This window comes from Vipera berus, assembly GCF_964194415.1.
Source record: "Vipera berus genome assembly, chromosome: 9".
Lineage (NCBI taxonomy): Eukaryota > Metazoa > Chordata > Lepidosauria > Squamata > Viperidae > Vipera > Vipera berus.
Window position 1 is genome coordinate 2750610 of NC_138212.1, and position 17128 is coordinate 2767737.

At 47.2% G+C, this 17128-nt stretch overlaps 1 protein-coding gene across 1 annotated transcript in view; it reads right to left on the bottom strand.

Annotated features, from left to right (window-relative positions):
* Positions 1-5111: 5111 nt before the first annotated feature.
* Positions 5112-17128, bottom strand: part of SLC8A2 (solute carrier family 8 member A2) — a gene marked incomplete at both ends in the record, with an annotated part of 28944 nt that continues 16927 nt past the window's right edge. Inside the window, 5 exons of the mRNA XM_081334330.1 lie at positions 5112-5488; positions 6690-6965; positions 10400-10499; positions 12818-12942; positions 16400-16417. Coding sequence (XP_081190456.1) covers positions 5112-5488; positions 6690-6965; positions 10400-10499; positions 12818-12942; positions 16400-16417 — 896 coding nt within the window. The remainder of the gene's footprint in view (positions 5489-6689; positions 6966-10399; positions 10500-12817; positions 12943-16399; positions 16418-17128) is intronic.

A 17128-nucleotide genomic window follows, 5' to 3' on the forward strand; every position in this document is an offset into this window, starting at 1 on the left:
GAAGAAGAATCTGGCCTTCACCAGCCATTTATTGATTACTGAGAAGCGTTGTGCTCAGGGCAGCCCCTGGAGAGTATCCAAACCTTCACCTGGGGCAAAATGACATGGTGCAGATGGCAACCCTGACTTGTGATTGACAATTTAGAAACAGTTTCCACCTTGGTCTGAAGCTGCTGAGAACCTTGTCGTTCAAAAGAGCAGTACAGAAGGCCATCAGTTCCCAACTTTCCTTCAAGAACAATGAGCTCTTTAGCTCTTCTTGGACGCCATCCCCAAAAGTCTGGATGAGCCTGGCTGATGGATGAACCTGGTGGACAACAGAACAGGAGAAGAAGGACCATCCATTTCTCATTCCCAGCAAGCCTTAGAATGGGGGTCTGGAAGCTAAGGAGCAAAGGCAATGCTGTGCTTATGACATATACGTCCCGATACTGCCATCTACTGGCTGAACACTACTGAAGCTGTTGTATAGAAACACATTCCAACACTTCAACTCCCAGAATTGCCCAGCCTCCAAGCTGGCTAGGGAATTCTGGGAGCTGAGGTGCACCCATCTTAAAGTCCCTAAGGACTTTACCCATAGAGGCACTAATTGTAAAAGAAAAAGAAAATCAGAAGTTTATGTTGAAAATCATCGTGTTCATTGAACACCTCATCTGTTCGGTTCTTTCTTCAAAATTAATTATATTCATGAAGATGTTCATTTCTCCCCCTCCCCCCCCCACCCATGAAGGAGATCATGCAAGCTTTTTAAAAGCAACATACTTTTGTTTTTTTTACTCTTTTAGTTGTTTGCAGAACAAAAGGCGCGAGAATGCAGCGGTTTATGGCAATCTGTACACCCACATACACATAACGCACGCGGAAACCCAATTTTTTTTAAAAAAATGAAAAACGTTAGAAAGAGGCAGAAAATTAAAAAAAAGGAAAGAAAGTGACAACTGCAAAAGGGTTTTTCTCTCTCTTTTTTTTTTTACCCCTGGGGATGCTAAGCCGAAAACAAAGTTTCACCAATTATAAGGTGTTTTCTGTCATGTGCCAAAACAGAAGAAGTGTTAAGAAAGCTCAGTATTAAAAATGCTGCCTGGATCCCCACCCCTGCACAGAATAACAGAGTTGGAAGGGACCTTGGAGGTCTTCTAGTCCAACCCCCTGCTCAGGCAGGAAACCACCTACCTTTTCAGACACAATGGTATTTGTCCCTTGCTGTGAAACATTTTCCATCGGCTTCCCTCTGCCCTCAGCTTCCTCACTGCTATAGAAAATTGTTCCCATCATTTGTTTTGATAAGAAAACTGGGTGGGATTTTGGGAAGGGGGGAAAAAAACCACGTCCGCCTGATTCTTAAACAAAAACGTTGTACGTCCTGGCTTGGAAAGTGCTTGGATGCCAGGCCAACCTGTGCTTGGAACACGGAAGAGGAGAGAAATGTTGGTTGGTTGGAGGCCAAGCTGACATTGGCCACACCAGCCTACGGTCAAGAGAGCAAGCAAATACACACCAGAAAGAACTCACCCAGCCATTTCCCAAGTGGCTGTTTTGCAAAGTATCGTTGGGGAATTCGATGGGCTGGCTCTTCTCTGTCTAGTGCAGACAAGAGAGGTGTCCATGGCTTTTCTCGGTATTCCCTCTTTTTTTTTTTTTGTAAAACAACAACAACAACAACAAGAAGAAGCAAGCATTCGAGACAGCGGAGTGAAAGCAGGCCACTTAATATGCTTGCCACCTTTTAGAGAGGCTGAATTAAGCGGCCCAGAGGGACATTAACCCTGCAAGCTGCCAGCCTTTTATTCTCCCCTTTCTCGTTCAGGATTATTTATTTATTGGTTAGATTTTATTTTATCCCACTTTTATAAGTAACTCAAGGCAGTGAACATAACCTAATATTCTTTCCTCCTCCTATTTCCCTCACGACAGCCGTGTGAGGTGGGTTGGGCTGAAAGGAAAAGATTGGCCCAAAGTCACCCCAACTGGGTTTCATGGCTAAGGCGAGACTAGAATTCACCATCTCCTGGTGATTGGCCCAAAGTCACCCAGCTGGCTTTCACGTCTAAAGTGGGACTAGAACTCACAATCTCTTGGTGTTTGACTCAGTAATCACCCAACTGGCGTTCATAACTAAGGCAGGACTAGAACTCGCTGTGAACTGATGATTGGCCCAAAGTCATCCAGCCAGCTTTGATGCTCAGAGTGAGACTAGAACTTACCGTCTCCTGGTGATTGGACAGCGCCTTAACCACTACACCAAACTGGCTATCTTGCTATCTTCTCATTCCTCTCCCTCTATCATTGTTACAGCTCCAGTTGGGATATTGTGCTTTCTTTGCATAGCTACTCTGTTTAGTGTTCAGCCTTGGCTCTGTGGAAGGAAATGTTACGGCCTTTTAGACTTGTGTGAAGGGGCATCATGGATTGTTTCACTAACCCAGCCTGGAGTATTACCAGGCTTGGCACGAAGGCAACACTGGGGGTATCACAAGAACAAAGGTTTATACCTTGAATGCTTCTGCAATTGCAGAGATCTGGGGACGTGGAATCAGAGACGACCGCAGGATCTGAGGCCGTGATAATCTGGATCATGAAAGCTCCCTTATGCTAGAATGGTACAAGCTCTGAAGCATTTGTGTCGACAAGGCTTTCATTACTTGCTCCTACTTAACGATCCTCCCACAGGTCAACCTGCTTGAAGCAGATTCTTAAGTAGTGTTTCTCAAACTCAACAACTTCAAAGTTTTTGGACTTCAACTCCTAGAATTCTGGGAGTTGAAGTCCACATATCTTGAGGTGGATGAGGTTGAGAAACACTTCTAGATATTTCTCCTCTTCTGCTGCCTCTTCTTCCTCCCCCTCCTCTTCTTCTTCCTCTTCCTCCATCTCCCTTCTAAATGTTTAAGTATTCATCATTAGAAGGACAGCTTCCATCACCCTGGAAAAATATGATTACAAATGGATTTTTTTTCCTCCCTCTTGTTTTTCCCAATGAGAGAAAAACTCACACGTGCCCATAACTCAAAGCAGTGCTGGCTGGAGAATTCTGGGAACTGAAGTCCAGACAACTACAAGTTGCCAAAGGTGAGCAACACTGGGCTAGAATTTCTTGGTTGCCGGCCCACCAAACCCTGAAGATAATCGAGTGCTATAGCCAGAAACCTGCTCTTGTGCCATCCCTCCTAGAAGATGCGAATAGACCTCTGACTCAGAAGATTTCTCTCCCCCCCACCCCCGAAATGCCTGTTTCCTTTAATCTGCAGAAGCCAAAAAAATGCAAAATTGGGGCCTCTGAAGGACCTCAGCCAGCTCTTCTAGAGAAGCAAAGCCAAGGATGAGTTGCAAAAGACGCAGGCGGCTGTACCTAAAGGGAGCTGTCCGTAGTCCTGAACAAAGCTTTGCTTTTTCACCCCATCTAACTTCTGCCTAGAAAAGATGGGGGAGGGGTGATACTTTCCAGTCCTCCAGCCTAGCAAAGCAAGCTCTACCGCTATTGGTTTCAAGACGACTGAAATGTCTTCTCCAATCTACAGAACATCTCTAAAGTTTTGACTTCCAACTTCTTCCGTCTCCTATTGGCACGCAAGCATGATGGGGTGGCCTATCTCTAAAAATCAGCAGTGTGCAGGGGAGTTGACCTAAATGTACACCCAGGTGCAACGTTTGCTTTGGAGCAAGGAAAAGATATCTATAAACACTGGACAGCACAGCTGGAGAAGTGAACAGATGTTGCCCCAGATGGCACTCCTGATTCTGGTTCCGTTCAAACGTGTTCAAGTTCCCTTTGGCAGAAATCTACCATGGTTAACTCCAAGCCCGGTTTTAGCATCAAGGAGACCCTTGATTAGACCTTACTAGACACCCCCCCACATTACACTGATAGCATCAGACAACAATGGGCTCACAAGCTCCCACATCAGGCAATGAGTGTGTGAGAACCTGCACAAAGGTTCATTCATCCCAGGTGCCATCTTGATTCCCATCGGTCGAACCTGCCATCCAGCTGTGGTCATAGGCTTCTAGGGAGAAAGGAAGGAGTCTTCAGGGAGGTGGACATAAATAGAGGAGCAGAAGAAAGCACCCTGTTTTACATGGGGTACATCAACTGAGGGGTGTGTGCAATTTCCCCACTAACATGGGGATAAGAAGGAACATGGTTTCTTTAACCCCTTTGTCCAAGAGAGTAAAGCAGAAGATTGGAAACCTGTAGCTTCCACAGAAGTCTGTGTCTCTGCCCAAACTATTTCCCAGTACCCATAAATCCAGCAAGATCCCTCAACTGATCATCCGTTCTCCTGCCCTCAATATTGGAACTTGAGAAAGGGCTGCTACTGAGGCCAAATATATCCCCCTCTGTTGTTCCCATGAATTGGGACAGCTAAAACTGGTCAGTCTTCTCCAGAACTGATTTCACTCCAGCTTCGAGCCGAAGAATGTGTCCAAAAATGTCCAGCAGTAGGAGAGACATCATAATGCGTCTTATTTTGCCTCTGACACAGACCTTCTTCAATGTGTCCTCCTCCCACCTCAAAAAAGAGAGTAGGAGAAAGGTCTGTTTCCAGTTCTCTCTGTGTGTATGTGAGTGTGCTCTAAAGCAGAGAGAACATCTTCCTTTGGATCCAGGCCAAGGGTGCCAGCTTGGAGAAGACAAGATAGCCACGGGAAGACACTTGAGTAGAAACACAACTGGGTTCCTTGGGAGGGCCAAAGAATCGTAGCAATTGAGGCAGGGGGATTAACACAGATGCCTGCTCCAATCCTCTGGGTTTGCACCCTTAGTCTCCGTGAGTGGGACATCCCAAGATTGGAATGGATCGGAGTCCCTTGCTAGAGACAAGTAAGAAGGGAGAAGAGGTCTCCAGTTGGAAAACAAGAGGTGCCCAGCCATCAGAAGATGCCTGAAAATGGGGTAGGTCAAAATGGACAGGTTGGTAGAAGAGAGGGTTAGGGTGTCTTCCGTCTAGATCTGCCTTCCATCTAGATGATAGAGGGTGTTTTTCTTCAAAAGAAGCTTGAAACGGTGGAGAAGAAGGAGCTTCATGGACATTGGGTCTGCTGAAGGTGCCGCAAAGTGAGGCCCTTGGTGTCCACTCTCCCTCGCCACATCCTTCTTTTGATGTCCTTCAGAAACCCTTGATGTGGCAGTAGGCCTCCAGGCCAGCAAAGAGAATGTAGATCAGCCAGAGGCCCACAAAGAGGCAGGTGGTCAGGATTTTGGCAGTTTGGGGACCCCCCAGCTCTCCCCCTATGTGTGGCCGCCGGCGGTACATGAGGACACTGATACAAACGAAGGCAAAGATGGTGAAGAGGGTGACGGAGAAGGCCAAGGTGCCAGTCTGCACCTCAAAGTTTTTGCCTTGGAAAGCCCAGTAGATGGCCGCCACGGACCAGGCCACGCCCAGGCCCAGGAAGACGTTGACCGCGTTGCTGCCCGTCACATTGCCGATGGACGCGTCTGCGCACTGGTCCTGCAGAGCGGCCACTTTGCTGGCAAAGGTATCTGCGGAAAGAGGAGAGCAGTGAGGATGTACAAGTCCAGAAAACCAGACAGCCCTTTCTCCCGTCAGGGACCCCCCCACACACACTGTCTCCCCACTTTCACAGCCCATGTGTACAGGTGGTCCTCAACTTACAACAATACAGTGCCACAGTGGCTAAGTGAATCTGGCTTCCCCATTGACTCTGCTTGTCAGAAGGTCGCAAAAGGGGATCAACTGACCCTGGGATGCTGCGACCATCATAAATGCGAGTCAGTTGCCCAGTGTCCAAATTTTGATCATGAGACCCTGGGGAGGCTGCCATGGTCGGAAGTATGGAAAATGGTCCTAAGTCACTTTTTCCAGTGCCCTTATAACTCTGAATGGTCACTAAACGAACGATTGGAAGTTGGACAGTTATTGACTGACTGGAGTCTGAATAACAAGGTCATTAAGTGGACCATGAGGGTTGGTTTTTTTTGGTATTTTCTGCGGGAAAATCAGCCGTAAAGGTTTTCCAGCAGAAAATATCGGAAAATCACCCATCGGAAACGCTGGATTCACGTATGCATTCCTCGGGGTTCACTTGATGACTGTGTGACTCGTTTTAGGATGATCGTAACACGATTGTTGACCCGGACTTAGGGGACAGGATCAATTGTGAATACGTGCAGGGGGCCCGCTATCTGTGGCCACTTGCAGAACCATGAATGCAGGGTCATGAAAGGACAGCAAAGGAAACACCCCATATCCTAACATATGGTGTCTTGGGGAAACACCCCAAAAGGGAACATTTTAGCTACTTCTGCTTTCTTCCTTCTTATCCACAGTGTGCCAGCCTTAAAGGGCAAAGTCTTGATCTTATGTGTGTCAGCTTTGCTGGGTGAATTGCTTATGTCATCAAAGAAGGTATAAAAATAAGGGTTTTCTGATATTTGGGGCTTTTCGTCTCTTTTTAGAGAAGCCCGTCTTTGTTCAGCTGAATAAAAACGTAACGCTTGAAGGCAACTTCTGGTTTCCTGCAATTTTTTTTATCAAGCAAAACCTCAGAACCTGCACAGCACAAAGGTAAAATTGGTGGCGATCACGTGGTGCCTCGGACTCACAACCACAATGACTTGATGGCCAAAATTCCAGGCTCCGTGGCCGTCCTGAGTCGAGAGCCACCCGTGACGGCTGACCGGGCTAAGAGCCTTGTGTGAACCGGGCAGACGGCTAGCACACCTGGTATGGAGGTGCCCAAGGCCACAAAGACGACGGCGTTGACGGAGTCCTTGAGTCCCACCGTGCAGCCGAAGTGGGAGGCCAGGTCGCCGATGAGGGCAGTCAGCATGCCAATCACCATGATGCTAACACTGAAGCAGGCCCAGCCATTCCAGTACTCGGTGGGCGGCACGCAGGCGAAGAGAACCTTCCAGAAGACTGTCAGGAAATGCATGACATAGTCGAAGCAAGACGGCAGCCGCTCCTCTCTCCCGTCTTCATCCTCGTCTTCAACACCTAGGGCAAGGAGTCCTGAGTCAGGCATTCAGCCCCAACGGGCAAGGTGGGCAGAAAAAAGACCGGTAGAGAGCTGGGACCCAAAATTTGACAGTGGCGTAAAATGTGAGGTCCTTGGTGCTCTCTGAATTAGAAGGAAGTGGGGTTTGGGGGGAGGAGGAGGAGGAGAAGGAGGACAGTGGAGGGGGGTGGAGGAGAAAGACTGTGAAGGAAGAGGAGGAGGAGGAGGGTGGTGGTGGTGGAGGAGGAGGAGGAGGAGGATGGTGGAGGAGGAGGAGGAGGAGGAGGAGGACTGTGGGGTCCTTGATGCTCTCTGAGCTTGGTGGTTTCCTTGCAGACGTTTCATGACTCAACTAGCTAACTTCATCAATATTAGTAGGGAGTGCAGTTTCCTCTCATTTTGTATCTAGTGGCTTGCCCTGTCAGTGTTGGTGGAAGTGGTTTTGGTGATTCCTTGATGATAAAATGAGCAAATCCTACTCCCTTCTAGCTCTGATGATGTTATCTAGTTTGGGTAATGAAAGGTCTGCAAGAAAACAACCAAATTCAGAGAGCACTAAGGATCCCATGGTCCTCCTCCTCCTCCTCCTCTCCACAAACCGCAATCCCTTTAGCACTGATGATGTTACCTAGCTGGGTCATGAAATGTCTGCAAGAAAATCAGCAAGCAAAGAGAGCATTGAGGACCCCACAGTTCACCCCTGAGCTACAAATATTCTCTTCTGTTGGCTTTTCATGGTGGTTCCACCTCCAGTACTGGAGGGAACCATCTGCCACTTGACACCATTGCAATCAGTTGGGTCAGGGTTTAGAGCGTTATTTCATAACCATTTTAGATTTCCTCCTCCTCCTCCTCCACCACCACCACCATTGGTAGAAAGAACATTCAGAAAAAGAAATAAAAAAGACACGCCTGCAGCAAAATCCTGTTTTTCTTTGCTGTAAGTTGCAACCCAACTGCTGCTCCCCAAGGTTTTTTTTTTGTTTGTTAACCACAACTAGAGAAATTAAAAATCAGGCCAAGTGATGGATGACAAGAGATGAATTCCAGGCAAACGAATAGAGAATACAGGCAAGGCTTTTGACAAGAGCTAAAAATATTGCCGGAAACAAAACCATCACAAAAAAAGTTCTAAATTTCCGTTAGGTAGGATGTTGACCGATAGAGGGCGCCCTGGCCTTGCAAGAGCATCAGCGCCAGACCCAACGGCGGCTCTTTGGTATCACACGGGGGCTAACCCTCCAAAGGGATTCGAATCCAGCCCCTATTATTTCCTTTTACTAGTCTAGGAAATATCAAAATTCTGCAGAAATGTATGCTAGCATCAGCTCAGAGTCGATAACAGCACATTTAAGCAGTTTTTCAGGTCATTCTACCCATTTTATTCACAATTTTGCTTACAGAATAGTCACGATTTTCTTGTGATACCCTTTGGAAGCAAAATAGAGTATTGATAATTTTGCACTTTGGAAAACCTATTGAAAATACCATGGAGAAACAGAAAAAAAATGAACACCTCCATGGTCACACAATCACTCCGGAGTTCGCATTCGAGCCACAAAGGCCCAGGCTCAAATTGTCCTATATTGGGTGCATATTGTGAAAACCAAAGGGAAGGAGGAAGGAGGAAGGAGAGGAGAGGGTTGAGGATGGGGATGGGGGGGAGGAGGAGGAGGACTGTGGGGTCCCCGGTGCTCTCTGAGCTTGGTTGTTTTCTTGCAGAAGTTTCATTATCCAGCTAGGTAACGACATCAATGTTAGAAGGGAGTTGGTGGGGTTTGTGGAGAGGAGGAGGAGGAGAAAGAGAAAGAGAAAGAAAGAAAGAGAAAGAAGGAAGGAAGAAAGAAAGAAAGAAAGAAAGAAAGAAAGAAAGAAAGAAAGAAGGAAGGAAGGAAGGAAGGAAGGAAGGAAGGAAGGAAGGAAGGAAGGAAGGAAGGAAGGAAAGAAGGAAGGAAGGAAGGAAGGAAGGAACACCTTCCCAGCCAGCTTCTGATAACCAAAGCAGATGGGGGAAGGCGGACTTGCTTAATGACTGCATGATTCACTTAACAACCGCAGTGATTAGTTTTACCACGGCACAAATGGCCGTAAACTCAGGCCCGACTTCCCTTAACAAATGCCTTGCTTAGCAAGGGAAAAGTCTGGCCAGCATTGACTCCCAAAAGGAGATCCAAATGTCCAGAGGACGGCAGCCCTGTCCACTCTGACTTTTTTGCCTCTTTCCCCTCTGGTTGTGGGGAGGAAAATTCACAGGCGGAGGCAGCCTGATTTAATAACACAACTCTCAATGTCTCTTATCTCCAAAGCTTATTAATTCCAAGCGGGAGGGACAAGAACAGCCACACAATTGTCTGTTCACATGAATTCTGCGTTCAGAGAACGACGGTTCCAGTGGGGACAGTTTTTGTATATCGGTCTCTGAGTGAATGTGTGTATGTGTGTGTGTGTGTGTGCGTGTGCATGCCAGGCAGAGCAGAGGAGCCAGCATTTTCTTAGCAGGGAGTAAAGGGTGACATATGGCCATCAGCCATTCTGGTTTGCTTGCTCCTTTGTGGGTCACCAGCATTTGCTAAGCTAGCTAAATTCTGCAATCTAATCCCGGTCTGTTCTTCCCGCAGTGCAGTTTTCTCTCCTGAACAACAACAGACGGTTGACAGCCCTGATTCTCAACCTGGTCAACTTTAAGGTGTGTGGATTTTGACTCCAACTGAAGCCCTCCTTTTAGTCACTCGTGCCCCGGTCCTCTCCTGTATGGACTACATGGAGCTGCCCTTGAAGAGTATCTGGAAGCAGTACAGAATGTAGCCACAGGAGCCCGGCTTGTGCACCCCAAGGACAGTGAATGTAAGACCTCAGCTCCATGAACTGGGCCAGGGAAATGCACAGATAGATAAGACAGAGATAATAGATAAGATGATAGAAGATAGAGATACTAGATAGATAATAGATATAGAAGATAGATGAACGATAGATGACAGATAAGATAGATAATAGATGATAGAAGACAGATAAATGGTTGAGAGATGAGAGAGAGAGAGAGAGAGAGAGAGAGAGAGAGAGAGAGAGAGAGAGAGAGAGAGAGAGAGAGAGAGAGAGAGAGAGAGAGAGAGAGAGAGAGAGAGAGAGAGAGAGAGGATAGCTAGGTAAACAACTTCCAGAATTCTCCAGCTGGATGGGGGTTGAAGTCTGCCCACCTTAAAGCATGCTGGCTGGGGAATTCTGGGGCTTGAAGTCCACCCATCTTCAACCTGCCAAGGGGAGAAATTCTGCAATACAAAATGTGCAGATTTTGTACCCCAGCATTTTGTCTACTAGCTTGTTGGCGTTTTCATTTCCTGGAGCAGATTTCCTGAAGATGTTGTTTCTTGATCCCTCCAAGCTGGTGGTAGTGAGGGGTGGATGGGTGGGGGGCGGGGACGGGGGTGTCACTTACCTGGGCTGACAGTGATTGCCTCCAGGAACTGCTCCCGCCAGGAGTGTGTGCCAATCACCAGGGCCAGATTGGTTTTCTTGATGAGTTTGTCCACCGTGTTCTGCGGCAGAAACAGAATTGGTGAAGAGGCTGGGTTGATGAGCCGGACTTGGCATCTGGATCAGCTCCAGATTGGGAGACTGGAGGCAGCAGACAGGGGTCGGCTGGGGTGAGATCTGGACATTTATGGTTTGCAAATGTCCCATGATGCCTCTGGAAATGCTAGGGGATTCTGGGAAATTTGAGACGCCCTGCAGTGATTCAGGGCTGACTACCCTTCTGTGGCACCAACCAATCAACTTGCGTTCTCTTCCATGGCTTCCTGTTCAGCGTGGCACCCTCTGTTTCTTTGCCGTTCAGACATGGCAATTTTGACATTGGCCAACCCAGCAGGGATGGGGTGAATTGTCCTGGTCTGGATTCCTGGGAGGGAGGGGCCAGATTCCCAGCGAAGTAAGAGATAGTTGAGTTCAGAGAGTTTGTGTGAGAGAAAGAGGGTGAAGGCAGCTCCCCTCTAACGGTTCCCAGACTACAGGCAGTCCTCGACTTACAGTCACAGTTGAGCCCAAAATTTCTGCTGCTAGGCAAAACACTTGTTAAGAGAGTTTGGCCCCTATTTTATGACCTTTCTCTCCTCACCCTGAGACAGTGCAGACATCATTAATAACATCCCGGTTGCCAAGCCCCAAAATTTTGATCCCACGACCGCGGGGATGCTGCAACGGTCGTTCGTGGGAAAAACAATTGTAAGTTACTTCCTTCAGTGCCGCTGCTGTTGAGGACTATCTGTATACATTTTATGGAGCTGGCGGTTGACTTCACTTTGCCAAGATTCTGTCTATGGGTGAGGAACAATAAAGAAATTGAAGCGGTGAATGCTCCAACACTGGAAGTTTTTAAGAAGAGACTGGAGAGCCAATTGTCTGAAATGGTAAAGGGTTTCCTGCCTGAGTGTGTGTGTGTGGGGGGGTTGGACTAGATGACCTCCAAGGTCCCTTCCCACTCTATGATGATGATGGTGGTGATGGCGATGATGTTCTACTTGGAAGGATCACCCTGTGGCTGTCTGGGTTTTGGGGAGGTGGGGCCCTTGACAAGTCACCTCTCTACTCAGCATCAAGAAAGCACCAGTGCAGGAGGGTGGCACGGGGAGATGTCACACCACTTCCCAGAAAAAGACGCAGCCGCCTGATTCCCATGTGGTTCCGGGGGGGTGTTCTTGAAAAATCCCTGCAGGCTCTCTCTGCACATCTCCCCAGAACAGCAGCCCCCCAGGGATTTTCTCAGCCACCAAGGGATCAGGCTGAAGGCGCCAACTGAGGCAGGGAGAGGCGTTCTGCACAGCCCCGTTTTCAGTGAACAGTCACAATAATACTAATAGGACATTGTTCTTCAAGGAATCGTGGATGGTTGCGGTGAGCAAATATTGTCAATTTCCATTTGGATTGGCTTCTCGTGTTTGCAACTCGATCAGTTTGGGGTTTTTTTCTTTATTTGTCATTCCCCGTTCATTCTATGTCATTCATTAGGTTAATCGAAAGATTTTTTTTAAAAAAATGCATTAAAATGTATCTATATTGCTGTGCAATTTTGCAAATGATTGTAGCCAATATAATACACAGTACAGTTTAATCTATCTATCTATCTATCTATCATCTATCTATCTATCTATCTATCTATCTATCTATCTATCTATCTATCTATCTATCTATCTATCTATCTATCTCTATCATCTATATATTCTCTATCATCTATCTCTATCTATCTATCATCTATCTATCTATATCTATCTACCCATCCATTCCTGTCCGTCTGTCTGTCTGTCTGTCCGTCCATCCGTCTGTCTGTCTGTCTGTCTGTCTGTCTATCTATCTATCTATCTATCTCTATCATCTATCTATATCTATCTCTAACATCTATCTATTCTCTGTCTATCTCTATCTATCTATCTATCTATCATCTATCTATCTATATCTATCTACCCATCCATTTCTGTCTGTCTGTCTATCCATCTGTCTATCTATCTATCTATCTATCTATCTATCTATCTATCTATCTATCTATCTATCTATCTATCTATTCTCTATCATCTATCTCTATCTATCTATCATCTATCTATATCTATCTACCCATCCATTCCTGTCTATCTATCTATCTATCTATCTATCTATCTATCTATCTATCTATCTATCTATCTATCTATCTATCATCTTTCTATCCCAACACTACTTTTGAATTTCAAAAGTTCCCTGAGCTGAAGTTTAAACAGGGGTTCAAAAATGCAGAGGTCAATTGGCTTTCAGACCCCAAACGGCCTTTCCCACCATGGCTCGCTTGAGGTGAGGGGAAGCAGCCCAAACTTCGTACTTTGCTGCTTACCTTGAAGTCGTAGGATTCTTCTATGATCACCTCCAGGCGCGAGTTTTCCCCAAGGATGGGTTTCCCCATCTCAGCAATTCTCCAGGCCTCCTCTTCCTCCGCGGAGAGTTTTCTGTCACCGTCGGCTAAGTAAAAAGAAATAACAGCAGCCAAGAGCTTGATTGGACGGGATGGTTATATACTCCCTCCCTCTTTTCCTCTGTTTTCATCCCAACGATCCTGCGAGGTAGGACTGCGCCTGTGCCAAAGTCAGCTGGCTGAACTGAAATTCAAATCTAGAGCTCTCCATTTCTAGTTTAGTCTGTTTGTTTGCTTGCTTGTTTTTTGGTCTATTTTCTACTGTTTGTCCCTAGAGCCGGTAGATACATACACTGCTCCTAACTAGGGAAGATTAATTTTATTTTAACTGGGGTTTTACTTACACAGGGATAAATTTAATTTTTTTTTAAACTTGGTTTTTTAACTTTTGTATTTTGTTTTTAATTACCCTGTAAACCGCCCTGAGTCCTCCGGGAAAGGGCGGTATATAAATGTAATAAAAAAAAAAGATTCCTTTAACTGTCAGAATAAATCACTCTTTGACATATTCCTTAGTTCTCTGATTCCTAAAGCCGGCAGCTTTTTAGGGTAGGGGGGGTGGGGTCTTCAACCTCGGCAGCTTGAAGATGTGGATTCTGGGAGTTGAAGTCCACAAGTCCTAAAGTTGCCAAGGTTGGAGAGCCTGACTGGGACATTTAATGGATACAGATTGAATCGGGGGGGACAGAACAGATTTAACAGAGCTGGGAAGGGACCTTGGAGGTCTTCTAGTCCAACCCCTTGCTCAAGCAGAAGACCGTGTGCCATTCCAGACCACTGGCTGTCCAGGCTCTTCTTAAACACTTCCAGTGTTGGGGCTCCCACAACTTCTGGAGGCAGGTTGTTCCACTGATGAATTGTTCTCACTGTCAGGAAATTCCTCCTTAGTGCTAAGTTGCTTCTCTCCTTGATGAGTTTCCATCCGTTGCTTCTTGTCCTGCCTTCAGGGGCTTTGGAGAACAGCTTGACTACCTCTTCTTTGGGGCAGCCCCTGAGAGATTGGAACACTGCTATCATGTCAGCCCCAGTCCTTCTTTCCTATGCCTTCTTCCCTTATTGCAGATGCTAATCCATTCCTTGCATGTCTCTCTGCCAATAAAGGAGAATATCTGCAGCTCTCTGAGCTTGTTGGTTTTCTGGCAGACATTTCACAAGCCAAACTAGCTAACATCATGTACTCGGGAGCAAGGTTCTGGACATTTTGAACAAGGAGGCTGGATTCTTGATTCCGCCGGGTTTAAATTTTTGCCTTTTGGCAAAACTCTGTTTCCGTGTCCGTTTCTGCCGCACACCTCCTGTAAACCCACCGGTCTCTTGGCAGGTGCTGGAGGAGAGGGGGGGTTCTTCTCCCAAGCAAGGAGGGTCTTCTAAGGCAGGACAGGCTGGCTGTCTCTCAAAAACTGCAGCGCATTCCCATCCCTATGCACAGTGCATAGTTTCTCACCCACACATTCCCTCTCCCCCAGAACGGAGCTAATGTACAAAATGCTCAGGCACGCACACGCACTTTCTCCTACGCACAGCCTCTCGTGGCACCCCCACCCCCCTCCTCCCTGGCACAGATGTTGAGGAGCAGGCAAGTCGTCACGGATCTGGGATCTATGCGCTGACTGACAACGTTTTCCTCCCAGTCCAGTCGGGCTAAGGAGTAAGGCAGGGTCCGCCACGTTGCCAGCAAGCCAGGCGGGGCGAAAGATGGCAAAGGTTTATTCTGGTTGGCAGGTGCCATTTCCAGCACCTGGGCCGGGGAGGTGTGAAGGAGACACGTGCACCTGCCGATTCGTCTGCCCACTCACCTCCCCTGAAGGAATTGTTTCGCCTTCCTGGGAGATTCATTTCACATTTCCCAAAGGTGTTTTAACAGAATAACAGTTGGAAGGGACCTTTGGAGGCCTTATAATCCAGCCGAAGCAGGAGAACCTGTTCCATTCTGGATGAGTGGCTGTCCAATCTCTTCTTGAAAACCTCCAGGGTTGATTATAAAGAAATTATGAATTCTGCTTGACTTCGGTGCAGATCCAATGGCTTACTTAAGGGAGAGCAGGATATAATTAGCAATAGCAACACAAATTAAACTTATGCACCGCTTCACAGCCCTCTCTGAGCAGTTTACAGAGTCAGCATCTTGCTCCGACACAATCTGGGTCCTCCCTTTACCGACCTCGGAAGGATGGAAGGCTGAGTCAACCTTGAGCCGGTCAGGATTGAACTCCAGGCTGTGGGCAGAGTTAGCCTGCAATACTGCATTCTGACTACTGGGAAGGAAGGAAGGAAGGAAGGAAGGAAGGAAGGAAGGAAGGAAGGAAGGAAGGAAGGAAGGAAGGAAGGAAGGAAGGAAGGAAGGAAGGCAATAGCAATAGCACTTAGACTTACATACAGCTTCACAGTGCTTTACCGCCCTCTCTAAGCCGTTTACAGACTCATCCTATTGCCCCCAACAATGTGGGTCCTCACTTTACCGACCTGGGAAGGATGGAAGGCCAAGTCAACCTTGAGCCGGTCAGAATCGAACTCCTGGCTGTGGGCAGAGTTTGCCTGCAATACTGCATTCTAACCCCTGTGACACTATGCGCCACACAAACTCATACCCACAATTTGCTAACCATTTAAGACACGCTGGGGAAACATTTAGGATCTGCTAACTCCCTGAAAGAATGGTACATCAGTGGGGATGAATAAGCAAGCCTCCTTGTTTAGGAATAGTATATCTTTGACATGACCATCCCTTTGTCTGCTCCTTATAGGGAGGTGGGGGACATTTTCCCCTGCAACTTAAGATCAAGCCTACATCACTAGAATTGTCCAGGGAAATGCCAACCCCCCACCCCACCCCCCTTGCTAAATTCTTCCTTGGTTCGTTTGCAAATGCGACAAGGAAACCGCAGAGACCTGCCTTTGACCTGGATTTGAGAGGATATTTTCCATTTTTCCCAAAGTGGTTTCAAACGACTGCCACTCCCTAGCATAAGGAAAACAAATTCCCGAGTAAAATCAGAGGTTATTTTCAGCAAACATTTAGAGCCTTGTGCTGTTCTTCCCTTAGGCGCTCAATCACCCTCTCTGCAAAATGGGTGCAACAAACACCGAGTACATTGCTTTGACTAGAAAGGGAGGGGGGGAAAAATCATCAACAGTTTTAAGAACTGGGTCCAAAAAGAATGCCTGCGATGCAGAGTATCGCAGAGTAAGTACCCCCCCAATTGTTATTTCATTACCACTTGTTAAATGTATTTGCCGTCTAGCTAGCCGTGGGGCTACTCTAGAGCGGCTTACAACAATAAAAAGAAAGAAATGAGCAGAATAGAAGTAAGATAATAGAACAATAAAACAATGAAAGAGAGCATAACGAGGAGAAATACAACTATAGGATTACCAAAAAAGGAAGAAAGATGGACAGGTAGAGAGTAGAGAATGGGTGGTGGGTGGGGGAATATGGAGTCAATCCAATTGTGGAAGGAGTTAGTTGGAGAAAGGAGAAAAAGGGGGGAGGGGAGGGGGGCTTACCTTGATGGAGCAGGAGGGCTGCAAACAGGGAAACAGAGAAAGAGAAATTAGGCAATTGCCCCGTCAACAAAGCCAGAAACTTCTATGAACTTAAGAAGGTAGCGCCAAAACTTGACAGCCTAAACTGGGTGGGGAGCCCCATGAAAACAGCCCTCCGGCAAGTTGTCCTCGACCTACAAAACCATTCGTTTAACGACTGTTTGAAGCCCCAGAGGCACTGGAAAAAAAGTGGCTTGCGATCGGTCCTCGCACTTACGACCGCTGCAGCATCCCTAGGGTCAGGCGGTCAAAATTCAGGCACTTGGCAACCGGCACGTTGCAGCATCCCGGGGTCATGTGATTGCCAGTGGGAGAAACTGGATTCATTTAACCACCATGTGACTCACTTAACAACGGCAGGGGTCCACTTAACAATCGTGGCAAAAAAAAGGTGGTCAAGCTGGGTGTGGCTCACTCACGCCTCGCTGAGCAACAGAGATTCCAGTCCCAACTGAGGTCATAAGTCAAGGACTACCTGTAGTATAGTGAACTTGCAGGCTCTGTCAGCTGGGAAGCATGGGCCTTGGATCCAGCCAATGCTGGCTCTGCTCTGCTTTCAGCTTTCACAAACAGCCTCCACATTGGAGAAGCAGCTGGTCTGTTGGGCTCCTAAGGGTCCCGCTCTGAGGAACCCTTGGAGAAACCACCACCAGCTGTTTGGCCAGGCAGGACCCTTGCTAAAGGCTCTCT